General features: G+C 37.7%; 1 protein-coding gene across 1 annotated transcript in view; it reads right to left on the reverse strand.

Moving 5' to 3' along the window:
- The window catches only part of LOC104275362 (dedicator of cytokinesis protein 4), a gene marked incomplete at its 5' end in the record, with an annotated part of 45,713 nt that overhangs the window by 5,351 nt on the left and 23,729 nt on the right, over positions 1-16,633 (reverse strand). Inside the window, 10 exons of the mRNA XM_009871294.1 lie at positions 2,235-2,307; positions 5,813-5,922; positions 6,140-6,221; positions 6,789-6,909; positions 7,189-7,310; positions 7,664-7,783; positions 9,834-9,917; positions 13,411-13,587; positions 15,240-15,326; positions 16,527-16,633. The exon at positions 16,527-16,633 is cut by the window's right edge and continues 81 nt beyond it. Of these exons, the coding sequence (XP_009869596.1) occupies positions 2,235-2,307; positions 5,813-5,922; positions 6,140-6,221; positions 6,789-6,909; positions 7,189-7,310; positions 7,664-7,783; positions 9,834-9,917; positions 13,411-13,587; positions 15,240-15,326; positions 16,527-16,633 (1,083 nt within the window). The remainder of the gene's footprint in view (positions 1-2,234; positions 2,308-5,812; positions 5,923-6,139; positions 6,222-6,788; positions 6,910-7,188; positions 7,311-7,663; positions 7,784-9,833; positions 9,918-13,410; positions 13,588-15,239; positions 15,327-16,526) is intronic.

Here is a 16,633-nt window from a genome sequence, read left to right on the forward strand (position 1 = left end):
TGGCAGCTGAGCTAGCACCCTGGCGCACTGCAAATCCAGCCCCACAGGGAGATAAACTGATTGTGTTAACGGGCTTCAAGCTTATCTGTGCACCAGACTCCTGTTTAGAGGTTTCTAGGCAGAAGGGAACAGACTATTCATAAACTGTTTCTATTAACTCATTTTAGAGGAAGGAACTCGCCAAATTCCAATCAACCTCCCTCAGAAAGCTTTCCGTGCTAACACTTTTGTGGCCTGCATAGGCTACAAGTTCAGAATTCCAAGAAGGTGGAAAGAAGGGCACCAAACGAAGGGAGTAAAAGTTGGAAGAAATAAAAGTATCTGGGGGGAAAAAAGGATCAAATGAAGAAATTATTGTGGACTGAGAAAAATCATATACACTGTTTGTATCCCTGATCGAGGACCTCTGTTTGATCACATAAACTGACTGTCACATTGACATGCATAAAAGTGCCTGTTGTATTTGTCAGTGTTACCTTTACCAAATTCCATTACTTTAACTGAATGATTCCAGAAGGCCTGAAACAACTACCTTAAAAGAACTGGATTATCTCATGTTATTAAGGAGCCACCAATATTGAAAAGAAGTCAGGTAGACAGAAAGACAGGGCATGTAACATAGGACAAAAGCTAACTTGAAACCCATAATTTTTCTTACATGTTCTGTAAAAAAGTGGAAAAAAACCTGCTTCAAACCTCCCCTTCCCCTATAAAACTCACCAAAACCCCACTACTAAAGCCCCCATCACCTTCACAGTCTCAAACCTCTTGCCTTGCCGTGCCAGTTTCCTTCTCATCTGCTTGTTTCATAGTTGTGAGTAGAGAACCACATGTAAGGATTCTGTGCTCATTTAGAAAGATGAAGTGAAAAGCAGAGGATTGTTGCTAACTGATGGTATCCATTATTGCTATTATAGCAACAACAAGGGCTCTCAGATGGACTGTAATCCCACTCTACCAGGATATACCAGTCTTAAAACAAAAAAGTACAGTACAAAAAATATTTGTTTCATATCTGTAACAATATTGCTACAGTATAATTGCTCATTAGTTGACCCCGAGAACAGTGCACAGAATAGTCTATTTTTAGAGGAATCATTTTGCTTTTTTATGGCCAAAAAATGCAATACATTTTTTGCCTTTTACTGTAGGTTGTCACCTGAAAGTATTATTTTGTCTTCATCCTAAAAATGACCTGCCACCAGACCTAAATACATCAAATGCCTGAATCTCTTGACAAGCCATTTTTTTTTTCTTTTAAGTCATCCAAGCGGTCAGTTCTTTGGACTGCTAAAGTCTCCCGGAGAGAATATTCTGTTTTAACAACTGAGTAATGATTTTGGCTGCATAGGCCACTGGAAAAGTTTTTGCATTTCTATATTAAATTATTTCATGTGTTTTTCAGCCCTGTGAAAAATTCCACACTTGAGCTTTCATAAAAACTAGGACACAAAAACACTTCTAAAAATCAGGTCTTACTGATGAAAATCAGATTCCTGGTCACTTCTTGTAACAGCACATTCTTAAAATATTTATTTTCAATACATCTCTTTTACTGTATATTTTATTCAAGACACCATAAAAGGCAGCACATAATGAAATAATGGAGCATATTATGGATGTAGAGCACATAATGAAATCATGGCACAATAACTGCGGCAACGATACTGAATTTCCCCATGCACGAAATTATAAAAGGCAATGTTTTGTTTACAGAAATTCATAGGTTTCTGGTTTAATCTAATTAAGTACAAGAAAACCAAACAAATCACAAATTGATCTTTTCTCTTCCATCAAAGTGTAACCAAAAGCAGTGACTTTTATTTGGTAAAGAGGATTTGCAGGCACCAAATTTCAGGACTCTCTTTAGCTTCTCTCTGCCCCAGCCTGCAGAACTTCACCCCTGGGTTCATCACCCCGTTAACATTTCTTAAGAAGCAGAAAGCACAGCTCTCCCCAGCAGCCTGCGGCAACCTGCTGCTCCATCACCCCTTCCTGAGAACTTCTGCGCCCTTGTGAGTGCAACACTCAGTTCAAACAAACACCATGTTCCCGCCTTTTTGGCAAAGTGTTTTGAAACACAAAGAGCTTTCACATAATTTAGTGAGTTAGAATGTTTTGCGACCTGGAGATGATGGCACGCGCCCAAAAGAATTAGCATTCTACAGGAATACGACAGATGATTTCTATTTTCATTGGTTCCAAGGTTGGTGTGGTGCAGCATTTCCACTCACCTTTGTCAGGACCGGGTAGATTGGAATCACTTCGTGGTGAAGCACCATCTCCAATATGATTAAACAGCATTCTCTGGAAATTGAGAACAGCATGGTTTATGCATAGCTGCTGTTGTATTTCAGTAGCCTTTAAGAAAACATGTTTTTTGTTGTTACTCCCACTACACAGGTGTATTTTGAAGGTAGAGTGATAAACATCATGTAAGAAAATAAATAGTTGAGTAAGTGTACACAAACAGAGAGTAGACTAGTTTTCTGAAAACTGTACACACTGAAATCAGAGGGAGGATTATTATGGACTGAGTTTTGACAGTTTCCAGCTCTCTAAAGAACAAAATAAGTCTCATTCTTCAAGTCCTGTCTTGATAGATTACCAAACATGTGCAGGGATAATTTGCAATAATTTCATTGCAGAATCAGGATCTGAACAAGGTGTAATGTTTGACAATATTCAGGCTATATCTGTCATCTTACAAGAGCATTGTGTATCATTTCCAACCCTGACTATTTTGGCAGCAATATCTTGGATAGAAGCTGACCCATAAAGTGTGTTTTTGTCTTTCCTTTCCTGAATATTCTTCTTTTTTTAAAAAAAAAACCAAACCAACACAACAAACACAAAACACAACAGTAAATTTATGAAACATTTATAAAATTCCACTAGCTATTTCTTCTAGCAGCTTCCAAATAATCTGTGAGTCACCAGTTTATCTTGGTAACTGAGGTAAACAGCATACAGTTAATTCTACAGGTAATTCAGACATGCACTTTCCAAAGGAAATGAGAACAGACAAGTTTTACATTTTTCTTCTTCCTTCCCTTTTTTTTTTTTTAAATCAAGATCAAACAATTGGTGAAATCCAAATCAAATCTTATTCTTATATCCCCTCCCAGTGCTCACAGAAGACCACGCTGAGCCAGCGAGGCACTATGCTGTGGTTCCACAAGGTGGCAAACCCAGCTGCAAAGTAACCATCGCTGATCTAAAGTCTTGCAGCTCTTACGTTACAAAGTGAGGAACAAGTACTTGGCCAATTCAATTTGACTTAAATCATCTTGTAGAGAGAATGTTTTGGTAGACTTTGAGCTACACTAGGTTTGCCTGTGTATGCTGTACGAGAGCCACACTGGATCAGGTAATATCTGTTTTCCTGGCATTACCATTAAACTGAGGGGGTCTAACTATGTGTGTTCTTTAATGTGACAGAAAATATGATCATAAGTTCCCGCCTGGTCTGGATTGGATGTTCATTGCTCAGTGAGTCTAAAGTGACCTGCTAGGATCTGGTGGGCGAGTGCTGAAGTCTGTTTTCTGTTGTGAAGGTAAAGAGCAAAGGCTGAAAAGCAACTGAATTTGGACAAGATAAAGAGACAAAAGCTGCATGAAATACAAAGAAACAAGGACACACTAGAATAATGAAATATAAAACCATATGGAAGAACAAGAGCAATCACAGGATGTTTAATGAAACACAACTAAAAACCTAACTGTGCAACCCAAAAAGCTCCATTGGGAAGAATAATAGTGCAAAAACTAAGGAGGTGTGTTGATCAGTCAATGATAGCAGGCATTCCTCTGGATGGGAAGAGCTGGAGAGACACTGTACAATTGCTCAGCCAGAGATGAAAAAGGATGTTAACTGAAAACAGCTGTACAAAGATAAACCTGAGCATCAATTTCAATGAGGGAAGCAGATGCAGCACTGCTGTGGTGAAGTTCATCAACCATCCTTAAATGAGGTAGCAATGGCCTGAAAGGACTTGATTTGGATGTGTGTCGTGGGTTAGGAGCTAAACCCAGGACAATGTGAAGCGCAGGAATTTGCCTGTGTATCTCATCTTTTGTGGTTGAAAAACTATTATGAAAATTGGATTCATTAAGCCGTAACAAAGATGTTTGTAAATGGGTGTCTTTCCTTGTGAACTTTATGTGAAACTCCATCCAAGACTGCTGAAGTTACTCTAGCATTAGAATAAAAATAGGAAGGAAAAGGAACAGTTTGAGTATCTAAATTCTAATGAGAGTTGCAGGTATCTCTAAGATATCTCTTTACCATTGTCCTGAACACTTCTTTTCCCGTTCTTAATCAGAAGGCAGAGAATCAGAATTTTGTTTCTGATCACAGTGCATTTTTGCTGCTTGGGGAAATAGAGCATCAGAGCAAGAAATTGCACCTTTCCCCAGAAAGACATATCCTCATTTATGGTTATGAGGGCAGGAGGAAACTATCAGACCATCTTCACCTTTGAAACACACTTCACCATATGAACAAAGTAATTTTCTACTTACCCTCTCTTGGGACACTGAGGGTAGAGACAGATTGGGAGATTTTCCTGCCGGGCGAGTCTCAGAGAGAGTGGAGACTGGGCCTACGAGCTCCTCAGCCTCCCTTATCGAATCTCGAGTAGAGTGGGAGATAGGGGTTGCATTCCACTTGGCAAAGCAAGAGTTTGAAGTCTGAGAGCAAAAACGGAATAATTTTTTCTTTGTGGCAAACTGTGAAACCGCTTTCTTTAAAGAACATCTCCTGGTCTTTCCTGTGTGTTGGTCTGGCTCCATTAACACCGAGAAAGTGCCCAGTAGATTTATCAGTAAGTAGTTCCCGAGAACTGCCCTTAAGTGTGGCTGAGCCTCAGTATTACTTTTTAAGCCCCCAAGTAACAGCATGAGGACTTAGGAAAGTGAAAAAAATGAAATCAAGAGCCAATTCAATAACTGAAGAAGCAAGTGACAAGAAGACAACTAAAGAGAAACAAACAAATCATTTCTAAAATAAAAGATCCTGGACTACCAAGCTGTTTTTTATCAGAGGCAGAATTTCTGCTGGAGATGAGTGTTGAGAGGAGTGCCTTTCACACTGTACTTATGTTCTTGTCTTTCTCAGCTTCAGCAAGAGGTGCATTGTGTGATGGCACAGATTAAAACGGCAACTGCATTACGGGAAAGTGCTTTAGGAAAGTAGGTCCGCTAAGAAGAAAAGATGAAATAAGGATTGAAAATTGGCCAGCTCGCCATGCTCATTTTTCATTTCAGATAACTCAAAAGCTATGAATTTCACAGAGACCTATGTAACAGTAATTTTAAGGTAAGAAGGGAACTCATTCTTTTTTTTTCTGGAGTAACACAATGTCTCTCTTTTCTGAAACCACGTTGAAGAACAGTTGCCACATGGGGCGGGTTATTATCTTACAGTGACTAGTATTAGCTGTTTCAGAAGAAATCAAGGGGAGGTCAACATTGACAACTGCCACAATAACAGTTTTTCTTTCTTCTTCTCTAGATTGAATGACTGCTGCTGTTTCACAGAAGCAGGCTGTGTAAGCTGTTAAGTCTTTGTATCTTTCTCCCTGAGTAAATACCAAAAAACAAATCTAAACCTAGACAAAGCAAGCAGAAACGTATTTAACCACCGTGTATTCTCTTTCATGTAAAATATTTTAGAGTATTTGCTTATAAAACCAAAAAATCTTGAAAATTAACAGCAGTGAGCAGACACTGAATCTGCTCAAAATTTTACATGGACCTTTATCATCTTCTTAGCTGCTTGTGTTCAGAGGACTCCCAACAAGCTTCCTACCTGTGAAGTTTCCGAAGGAGTAGGGTAGATGGCACTGCAGGGCCTCTCTCTGGGGGACAGGCAAGAGTTTTCTCGGGAATGCTTATGTTTGTCAGACAACAGAGGAGAGGCTGGAATTTAAATGCGTCAAGTGATTAAAGTCATGCAGCGAAACTCAGACATTTCAACTTTATGCTTATGAGAAAGACATCCTCTCTCCCCAGTAATTAATATTCATCAAATAGTTGGCTAAATTTGATGTCTGACCAGTGATATCATGGAGAAATTCAGCTGTGTAATGTATCAAGAATCATTTAATAGGGTTTACCCCAGGAGATGAGCACTGACCTCTGGCACTGGATGGAGCAGAACTGGTCACATTAGGCGAAGCAGAATGAGTAGAACTCAGGCTTGAGGTAGACGGGCTAGGCTGCATGTAGAAGACAGGCTGTTATTACAAAATCATACTTATTGATTTGGAAAACAAAAATTTATAACATACTTTTCACCAAAACAAAGAACTTGTAATTTGTTAGACTAAATTCTCACTATTTCAAAAGAGCAAACAAGTATAAAGAGCATTAACACAACTACACAAAGATGTAGTAAAATATCACGTAAATAGAAATATAATCAATATATTCAAATAATTACATCACATCTGTGACAACTGGACAGAAGTCTATGTAAGGTCAGATGATTTTGTGTCACAGTGCATTGATGCTTATTACTTTTGTAAAAAATTCACACTATAAGTTACAGAAAAAGAAACAGTTACAATAAAAATACTGTTGTTCCTAAGTTAGGGATGTTAACAGTCTATTTAAAAGATTTGTTTTTTAAAAGAAGTATCAGCAATAATTCTTCTATTATTCGGCTCAAAAATAATAGAATCATAGATTCCATGATTTTTGAGCCGAATAATAGAAGCATTAATTTGGTAAAAAGCCTTGTAAGAAAGACACCATTTAGTCTGAAGAATGACAATTATTTGTACCTGCATGTTAAAAACTTCGTCGGAGCTTTCTGACTGCCCAGTGATATTGCTGACTTCAGCAGAAGCTTGGGATGACAGTGATGAGGATGAATACCGATTGACAGCTGGGTAGCTCAAGGGACTATTACAAGAATAGTAAAATACAAAATGGTTAACTCTAGTTGCCAGTCATAATTTTTCATGTGAAAACAGCACATATTTATTAATCTTCAAAGTTGAATTTGGATTTATTGGTTGAAAGGGGGGCGAGGGGGATAGACAATATATATATCAGCTATTCATGAATGAAGATACTTCAGGTGGACCATATGAGGAAGAGTGCAGATAATAAAAAAAATATTTTATGGGTCATCTTCTGTAACTAACAAAGTTTATCAATTTCTTATGAATTCTAACTTGCCTGCGTCGCGGTATTACCCTGGCACCATCAGGGCTCATAGAAACAGGCATGGAATTTCGGCATACACGAGGACTTCCATTTGGAAAATGAACAGGGCTAGCTTGTACACAGGCAGAAAATTCCTGGCAAGTTGTTAAAAAAAAGATTAATTAAAATGAACATAATGTCATTAAGCATTTTGTAAAATACACACAGTCATTTGAAAAGCAGTATCTGCATTTTTGATCAGCTTGATCATTAGTAAGAAAAACATTTTTACTTACTGCTGACAATACTTTAGTAAAACATGACTATTTTTCTGCGCACTGTATCGAAAGTTTATTAACTTTGCTTTGTGGTTCCACAAGAATGCTACAAGATGCAATGTGGACAACCAACCAAAAGATGTCAGTATTTGTTGCTTAAGAAAATTAAACACCCCCTACTGCAGCTAAACGGTGTCCTGGTTTATCCAGGCACCTGCTCATTCATGTACCTGTATTCCCAAGCTTGACTTCATCACAAAGAACTGATCCACCAGCTTTTTGTGCAAGGGCCTCATGTCCTGTGGCACCACCTTCTCGTGCACTGCCAAGCCAAATTCTAGAATCTGGGCCTGTGGAAGAGACAGGAGGAGAAAATACTTTTTTTGATCCACTTTCTTTAAGCTTTCATCATCAATTAGCATACTAATAAAAACAAACAAACAAACGAATTACCCCAAAATGCATGGTGTATTCAAAGCATCTCTCTAAATCCCCGACAGACCTGTAATCAAACAAGGCCTAAGACCAAAGCCAGCAATCCACAAGAGGATTTATACCTCCTTCCATTTCACTGTTCAACTTTCCCAAATATTTGACCTACGCGAATTCAACTCTAATATAAAAATCACTATGGACGTGTAGTGAAAAATCTGGCTAAATGGCAGTTTTACAAAGAAGCAGTTCAAAACCCTAAATAAAAGCTGTTTTCTACAAGAACAGTTATAAAAAGCAGGAAACAACAATGGCTGCATCCACCAGAGACCCTGTAATATATTTTCAATGAAGTCCATGGCTCCTTATCTCAACTCCCCAGAGACCTCAGTAACTGGTGGCTTTATGCATATTCTTGACACAAGGCATGACAGCCTTCAGAATAACATTGCTCAAACTCTAAATCTTGCTCAGATTTGGTCACAGGCATTTAAAATACTGAACTGGTTACGTGAGGAATCAAGACTTAAACTCAAATTTAAAAACAAAATAGCTATGCTATGCTGTAATATCTTTGGATGAGAGCTACCAGCTGCCCTTTCCAGGCAGGCTGTGAGCGGGCGTGCAGCGTCGCTGACCCGGGGTCGGGGCTGCAGCAAGTCCCTCTACACGCACCGCGTTTTCTGTTAAACCATCTGTGGGCGCCAGACAGGGTTTAACCGTTATCACTTGTTTGTGTCACAGGGAGTTATTAATTCCAGTTTAAAAAATTTGTAAGGGTCAGTGAAATTAAGTGTAGCTTGAACAACCGAAACTGCAGTGTAAACTACTATACATCGTCTAAATGAAACTAAAGCCAGCTCAGTGAACATATTCTGGTTTATACTGTCTGAGGATCTGTCCTGATCTGGCCAAAAGATACCACGATGCTGACGAAATACGGAATTTCCATCTTGCCAAATTCCAATACTCTGACCTCTTTTTATCCCAAGCTGGCAACAAAGTTTGAAATTTCAACATGCTGCATAGAACCAAAATAGGTAAATGTCAGTTAAAAAAGCTGAAATACTCAGTAACATCATTTGATAAAAATAATTTTTTTCAGCATTTCTAAATGGAGACACTTGATATATGAGGACAGTAGGTCATTATCTTATAAATCAATGAAGAAACAATACAAAAATAAAACAATGCATGGAATAGTCTAATTTAATCACTTGATGTTTATTTTACTGCCTACCTACTTTGGCAATTATTATTAGATATTTTTCTCTGTAACCGATTTTTTGTTCTTATACTAAAGCTTGCAGTGAAAATGTTTGTTCCATTGTATGTAGTCATACAAATAGTTGCTGAAGTCATCAAACATTTCAATGAGATAATGTTTACTCTGTAGTAGTGGTAAAATATGCTGGGCAAATATTTGCACATGAGCATCACAAGACAAAACCTTGCCTCTCATTCAACTTCCAGTTTAGATTAGTTTGAAATGATTGAGATGATGACGAAAAGCACTAGGGAAAAAACATTAACATGACCCAGAAACCTGCTTGTATAGGAAGTTACTGTCTGTTTGGAATCTAATTCAGAAAATACTGAAGACCACTGGGCAATTATTAACCTCTGAAACTGTATATTTTATTTTGGGATATTTTAGCTATAACAGCTCAGCAGATCAACTAGAACAAGAGGAAATGGCCTCAAGTTACTCCAGAGGAGGTTTAGACTGGATTTAGGAAAACTTCTTCACCAAAAGGGCTGTAAAGCTCCGGCACAGGTTGCCCAGGGAAGTGGTGGAGTCACCATCCCTGAAGGTATTTGAAATATGCGTAGATGAGGTGCTTAGAAATATGCTTTAGTAGTGGGCTTGGCAGTGGTAGGTTAATGGTTGTGCTTGATGATCTTAAAGGTCTTTTCCAAGCAACCAAAACTATTCTATGATTCTAGTCAGTCTTTTCCCCACCTTACCTGCTCAAGCATCAGCTCTCTCAAGCGTGTGATCTTCTCTCCATCCTCCGGGTGGTTCAAGACGTATTCTTTCACAAAGAATGCCTAAGCAGAATAAAATCACAAAGTAACATGAAGTGAGTAAAAACATATCACTTTTTTTTTTTAAAAAACCCAGGTTTGTAGATGGTAGTTTCAAAACAAAAGTTTCTTTCTATGGCGTTAGAAGACAGTAAATTCTAAATAATTAATTATTCACATATGCATTGGTAGAGACTCTGAGCAAATAAAATGCAGCCACTCTTGAGTAGAATTTACCAGTTGTTCAATATGCAAGGCAGATCCTGAATCGAATTTGGAAATGTGCAAATCAGAGTTGAAACCAAACACAGGTCACCTGAACTAAGTATCTCTTTACCTTTAATTGTGACATAGGAGTTTTAAATAATTACAAAGAGTTAGATTTTCTTCTCTTTTCATACTAGGAGCTTCATTACTTCTTAAATATAAAGATATTTTAAGAACAAGCATGGAATTATATGCTACTTATTTATTGGAGCTGCGACATTACTTTATTCACTTGTAAATAACGTTTTAAAGAACTCACAGTGCCATTGATGTCAAAAAGCCACACCTTTCACATTAGGAGCATCTGACCAACACTCAGGTGTGTTCATGAGTTTACATGACTTTCCACCTCATCCTCAGTGCTCAAACTGTACCAGCTATAGCACCCCAAAGCCATCTTATTCCTCAGCAATGGCCTGGACATAGCGCTCCCCTGTTCGTTAATGACTGCGTCTTTTTCAACGTGGCAACTCTCCTACCCTGCAAGAGGGTTACAGTGAGTTTACAAAAATTCCACACACTGTTCTGTAAAAAAATCCACACAGCTACTCATTTCTGGACTTTCTCAAAAACAGATTTGTCACAAAAGGTGTCTGCATGCCTGCCTATAGGTACACAAGGTTTTCTGTCCATAGACTTGAGAGGACAACAGTGACTGCTCTTGTGCTGTGTTTTCCCTTTGCACGTGTCTTAGCATTTCCCTCATATACTTCTTAAAAGGTTCTCCACCCAACTTCAGTAATTAAAATCTTTGTTATGCAGAACTATTTGTAAACACAGGGAGCAGTGGAACTGGAGGTAAATATACCTCTTCTTCCGACTCAGTTCCAAAATTTCATGCTGTGACAACCCATAACAAGGGAGCCCTATCTAGAAAATGCTGATACTGTTATGAAGAACATTTATTTCACATGGCCCTCCCACTTGTAGATAAGCAGAATTATAAAATTCATGTTTAAATTGTTAAAAGGAGCCTCCTGATACTCATTAAAATCCCAAATCCCCAACTTGCCAGCTAATGTGTTCTTTTTTCCCTCAGCTACAAGCTCAGTATCAAGCAGGTGGTGTCCCAGTGGTTTTTGGCTGAGATTTATACAGATCTGTAATGAGTCAGAGATGTAATAATCTAACTTCAAACAAAATCTTCAGTACTTTAGCAAAAAAAAAATAAAATCAGAATTTGACTAGATCCAGTAACATTCTTAGAACCAGTGGTTTCCAATAATTAATCATGAAAGTGCCTCTACTCTTCTAATATATGTAAAGGAACTATAAGAAATGTATGTTAAAGTACAAAATGCAATTTGAAGGGTGTTAATGGGGACAAAATACATTCTTCAGGCTTTTCCAGAAGTGTTTAGAAAAATTTTAAAGAAATCAGTGGTTCAGCCTACAGCCATTTTTTAGCACATGAAGTTGCTTCATCATAACTATCACTTTTGCAGATTTTCCTGGAATCTTTTCCTGTATTGAAACTAGTGAAAGCACAGCTTTACCACTCGCAATGCCAGCCAAAGTGCTGAATAATTAGAGATAGCTGCTTTTTAACCCATCAGGAGGACAGGAGAAGGGGAGGAGAAAGGCAAGAGAAGGGCAGGAGAAGGAAAAAAGAAACAACAGAAAAGTGTAAAAAGGAGGGCAGAATCAAGAGGGCAGAAGGTGGCCAAAGGATGTTATTTACTGGGTCTTAAACACTTCTTAAAGCTTGGAAGTTTCCTGAAGGGAAGGGGAATACCTGTGAAGACATGGTCATGCTTACCTCAAGGCTGCTCCAAGACTGACTGAGTTTTGAGTTTGTACAGGGCAGAAGGCAAAAGCAAGTGAAACAGATAGGCAAAGAAAAGCATTTACAGGAGAGGAAAAGAAGGAAGGTAGAAAATAAGAAGTGGCAAAAGAGCAGGTAGACACATAAACTATGAAAAAGGGACATGCAAAGAGGATGAGAGTGAAATAGAAAAAACCCAACCAGATTTCACAACTATTGCTATCAGTTTTGGTGCTTACAACACAAATTGGTAAAAAGTCCTTTTTTAGATATACAGCAAGAGAGAAAGGGAGAGGACAGAAAGGAATCAAAACACAAGGAGAGATCAAGATTTGCAGCTAAGGACAACAATAAGAAAGGAACAAGCTAGAACCTTTAATATGCTCATGAGAAAGGAAAAGCTCAGCAGAGGCACCGAGCTAGCTCCGACACTGTTAATTCAAAGCAGACATGGCTCTGGCATGACTGTATTTTCTCAATGGACTCCCTTTGTGGAGCTTTGCTATGCTAAACAGTTTTGTTGTTGTTTAAAGGCAGACGGGAAACATCAAGCACGGCCCTGCTTGGCTTTAGTCTCCCAGTTTTCACAATGTAGCAGTTCTGATGACAAGTTCTAACATTATAGTGGACTGCACTTTTTGTAGTTTAATTTAGGTGCAGTTTTATCAAATTTCACACTGTTGAGCGAACATTGAATCTTGCAGCCTTTGAGACGAGTGGACAGAATGTTATTCAACTTGACGTTTTCAGTGGCAAAATAAAAACAAGCAGACTCAAGTATTTCATAAGACTATTAGGACAAAGAGGAAGACCAAGCTGGGGTCTTGGAGTGTCAGAATTCTACAGAACTGTGGATATGAAGCATCCCAAACATTTAAGGTCGTCTTCAGGTGACTTAGAGTTGATAATAATGAGGAAAAACTTTTTTTGGAACAAATCCAGGGTTAGGTATTTCTCAATTATATTTATTACTATATTTTTACAGAAAACAGGTTTCCTTAAAAACCTGGAGAAGGGAAAGAAGAAGAGTCTAGAAAAATATAATTATTCAAGATATTTTCTTGTTAAGAATTATATATATATAAAAAAATTAGAATGTCAGCACACTAAAGTAAATGCTGGCCAGCCAGAAGTAGCTCTTCTCATAGAAAAGGCATGGCCCAGGGAATATATTACAGTAACAAGCTACAGCTATCCATTTTGTTAAAAATCCCTAAAAATACCTCTAAAGAATACAAGGTAATTGTGAATTAACTCATCACTGGAGTAAGTTTATGAAACTATCTACTGCAAAACAGTTGTTTCAATAAAGCTATACATATTTAGTATCATATCATCCTAAACTGCAATAGAGGAATAATTAAAACTACTATTGATTTAATACTTTCTTAATTCATACAGAGGAGCTGCATCTGAACACAGAAAGAAATCAGTAAGAAACCGCCTTATGACAGGTTTTTAATCAACAAAAAATAAACTGTTTACCTCTTGGTATCTGGCAACTCCACCATTAACGGCTGCATCGATGACCCCATTTAGACACATTGTGAGAGGGTTAATATTTTGCATCTGTCGAGTTTGACACTGACTAATCAGTGTTCTCAGCTGCTGGTTCTTATTTTCTAAGACTTCAATAGCATTCTCAAGGGGACTCATTTCCACCTGAAAGGGGAGTGAGGAACATTGCAAACATACTTAATCTTCACTTGAAAGATGAAATATATGTAATGTAATTTTTGATCTCTTACAAGAAAACAATGTTATTTTTGTTCTAGATTACTGGGGCAGGAAAAGTTCTCCCTGTCTGAGCATACACTCTGAGTGCAAGAGAACTAATTTTATCACGTATCAAGCACCAAAAATAAACCACTGTCCCTCTCTTGTAGATTCATTATCTGACCTTGAGACATTACTCAGCCCTTGCTGCAAAACAGTGATACGCTTTGGCCTGTGATGGAACTCTTGGAATTCAGGGCTACACCACTCTTGCTAACTTTACTCTTGAAGTCAGGGAGCTTCATCAGGCTTAAAGGCGTAGAACAGAGCTTAAGTATGGGCAGACAAGTTTACCTGCCCAAAGTGAACTCAACAACTAGACATTATGGATGAGGTGTTTCAACGTAAGCTTTAAGCTAAGATGAAAATGAAGTTATAGTCAAGGGCAGTCCTTGAGCAGGATGTGCCCATCCTCTCTAGAGTGTGAGGAAGCTTTTCTCACAGGTATCACGAACTGCAGGAAAAGCAAAAAGCTAAGCAATGGGCAGAGTTCCGACCTGCAGTTGCTATAATTTACCAAAAACATACAAGCACAAATCTCAGTCATGATCTAGGACATGCACACAAAAAGCTATTATAGTTTTCTAGTATTTGTTACTACTACTTTTTTGGAAATGGTGACTATAACAGTCACACAATAGTAAACTGAAGATCTTCATTTTAACCTAGGACTCATTAGGAGTCAACTAACAACATCTCTCTTTTTTTTTTGATTTTTGTAAATTCCATTTTTTTGCAGAAGAATATTGGGATGGTGAATAAAATACAGTTGCTATTATAAAATAAAAATCCAATAGAGTTTTAAAGAAAATCAGTTGTACAATGGTATCACTATATTTAATGGAACTATTTTAGGACTGGCTTTGACAAGATGGAAAACAGTTACTGGTGTTATGCTCCTGGGCTCAACAACTGACTAATTATTTAGAGAGCTTCACAGAAGAAATACTTCAAAGAGTTTCAAAGAAACATAACAACAAGAGAGGAGAAGAAGAAATGACAATGTCTCAGTACCAGATTGCCACATTAGCTCCTATTCCTAAAGGTTCTGCATAGGCATGTTTTTTCCCTGCCCATGCTGAGAACTGCGAACTTCTACAGAGCTCTAGGCGGACACAGAGCTATGAATCCACATGGCATTTATTTATAGTATAGGAACTTGGAGAATGTTTACTTTTCAAGAACACTGAAAGATCTGTTGAGCTGTAGATATTCTAAGTATGAAATGTTACATCATGCTGAGTTTTAAAATGGTAATTTGCTGACATTAAATGTTGCCTTTGGCTGTTCATTACTGTTCTCAATGTTTGGGTTTTTTTTGTAAACCCTGTAAATGAATCATAAGGGTGGTTCTTAATACTATTTTTCAAGATAAGAGAAACTAGATATCTCAAAAAAATTCGTAAATAATTCTGTGGCAGCCAGCTTCAAAATCTGCTTATAAAAATTAGATATGGGTAACAAAGTAGTTCCTCGAATAATACGATTAAGGAAGTAAACCAACCCACAATATATATAGCAATCAGTCTCATACTCACTACTTCACGTTTTTCCACTTCAAACCAACGAGATATTCCAGGTAAACTCTGCACCAAGATCAGTGTGGTTCTCTCCACCCATAGACTCTACAATATACAAAAGCAATTTATTTCCCTAATTTGCCTCTGTTTCCCTTAATTATTGCCACTATTCTTTATTAATACCTTTATTTAAGTAACAATGTATGTTAAAAAGAAGTATTAACATCCAAATTTCTACTGAAATATTTATCCCAGAAGCCTATCTCATTCACTTTTCTCCTTACTTTCTAGGATCTTCTACTAAGCAGTGATTTCAGTCAATTCTTCACTCTTAAGCATGGTACTATTCTATATGTTGTCCCCTAGTCTTCAAAAATGACAACTAAATTAGCATTTTAATATTTCCTTTCTGAGACAACACCTAAGAAGAGGGAGAGTTCAGAAGCAGAACGACTTACAGATCACACAGAGTGACCAGCTCCCTTCTGTGATACCATAACACATGGCTGGTCAGATGCTCAAATGTACTACATTTGTATTCAATGCTCAAATGTACCAACGAATTAAACACTTTGTGCAAGAAGTTTGTGAAATGACAAATCGACACATAGGATGGCACTTAGACAAAATATATATATAAGCTGTACAAATAAAATAAAGCCCTAAGCTTTAGTTAGAGGACAATAGTGACTTAATTTAGCTGATATATTGCCCTTTGAGTTCTTTCCTCTAACTTTATAAGAGAATTATTACGGGATAATTCTCTTGGTGTGTATGAATACCTGAATACATTCTGAGTCATGATGCTTCTACTGGGTCAGAATTAAAATTACACCAGGAGATTGTGAGATGAATTTTCAGTGTGACATTTTATTAGGAGGACCAGAAGTCTTTTATGTATTGGGGAAGGAACTATTGTTTTTCTCTTTGACAATCAATAAGTTCAGAGGTAATTTTTGGTCTTGATATCACAGGAACAGAACATTATGCTGCAGTTTACTCAAAACTGTCTCTCCCTTACTCTAGGGAGAGATATCTTTTGGCAGTCCTATTCATACTCCAGATTACCTACTTAACAGTGTTTTCCTGTTGGCCTTGCAAAGTTCTCCTGAGGCTGCTCAGCTGTCTTCAGTTCTGCCTTCTATATATCACTACTGCAAAAACAAATGGGTGCTTTTTTCTCCTCAACTTGTTATACCACACTTGCTTGAATAACACAACTGTATATGATGTTTCAATAAGACAGCTATTGTTGATGTTAAAAATAAACAAACAGGTCCAGGAGCTTGGGAAAGGGTACTTTACCTTGAATTCATTCTCCTTGTCCTTGGTCCCTTTGTGAAAAGGCCTGTCATACCGGAATCGCCAGATGTGATTTACTTTGTAAAAGCTCTTGATGTTATCAGGAATGC

The sequence above is a fragment of the Apaloderma vittatum genome, unplaced genomic scaffold, assembly GCF_000703405.1.
Source record: "Apaloderma vittatum isolate BGI_N311 unplaced genomic scaffold, ASM70340v1 scaffold7496, whole genome shotgun sequence".
Lineage (NCBI taxonomy): Eukaryota > Metazoa > Chordata > Aves > Trogoniformes > Trogonidae > Apaloderma > Apaloderma vittatum.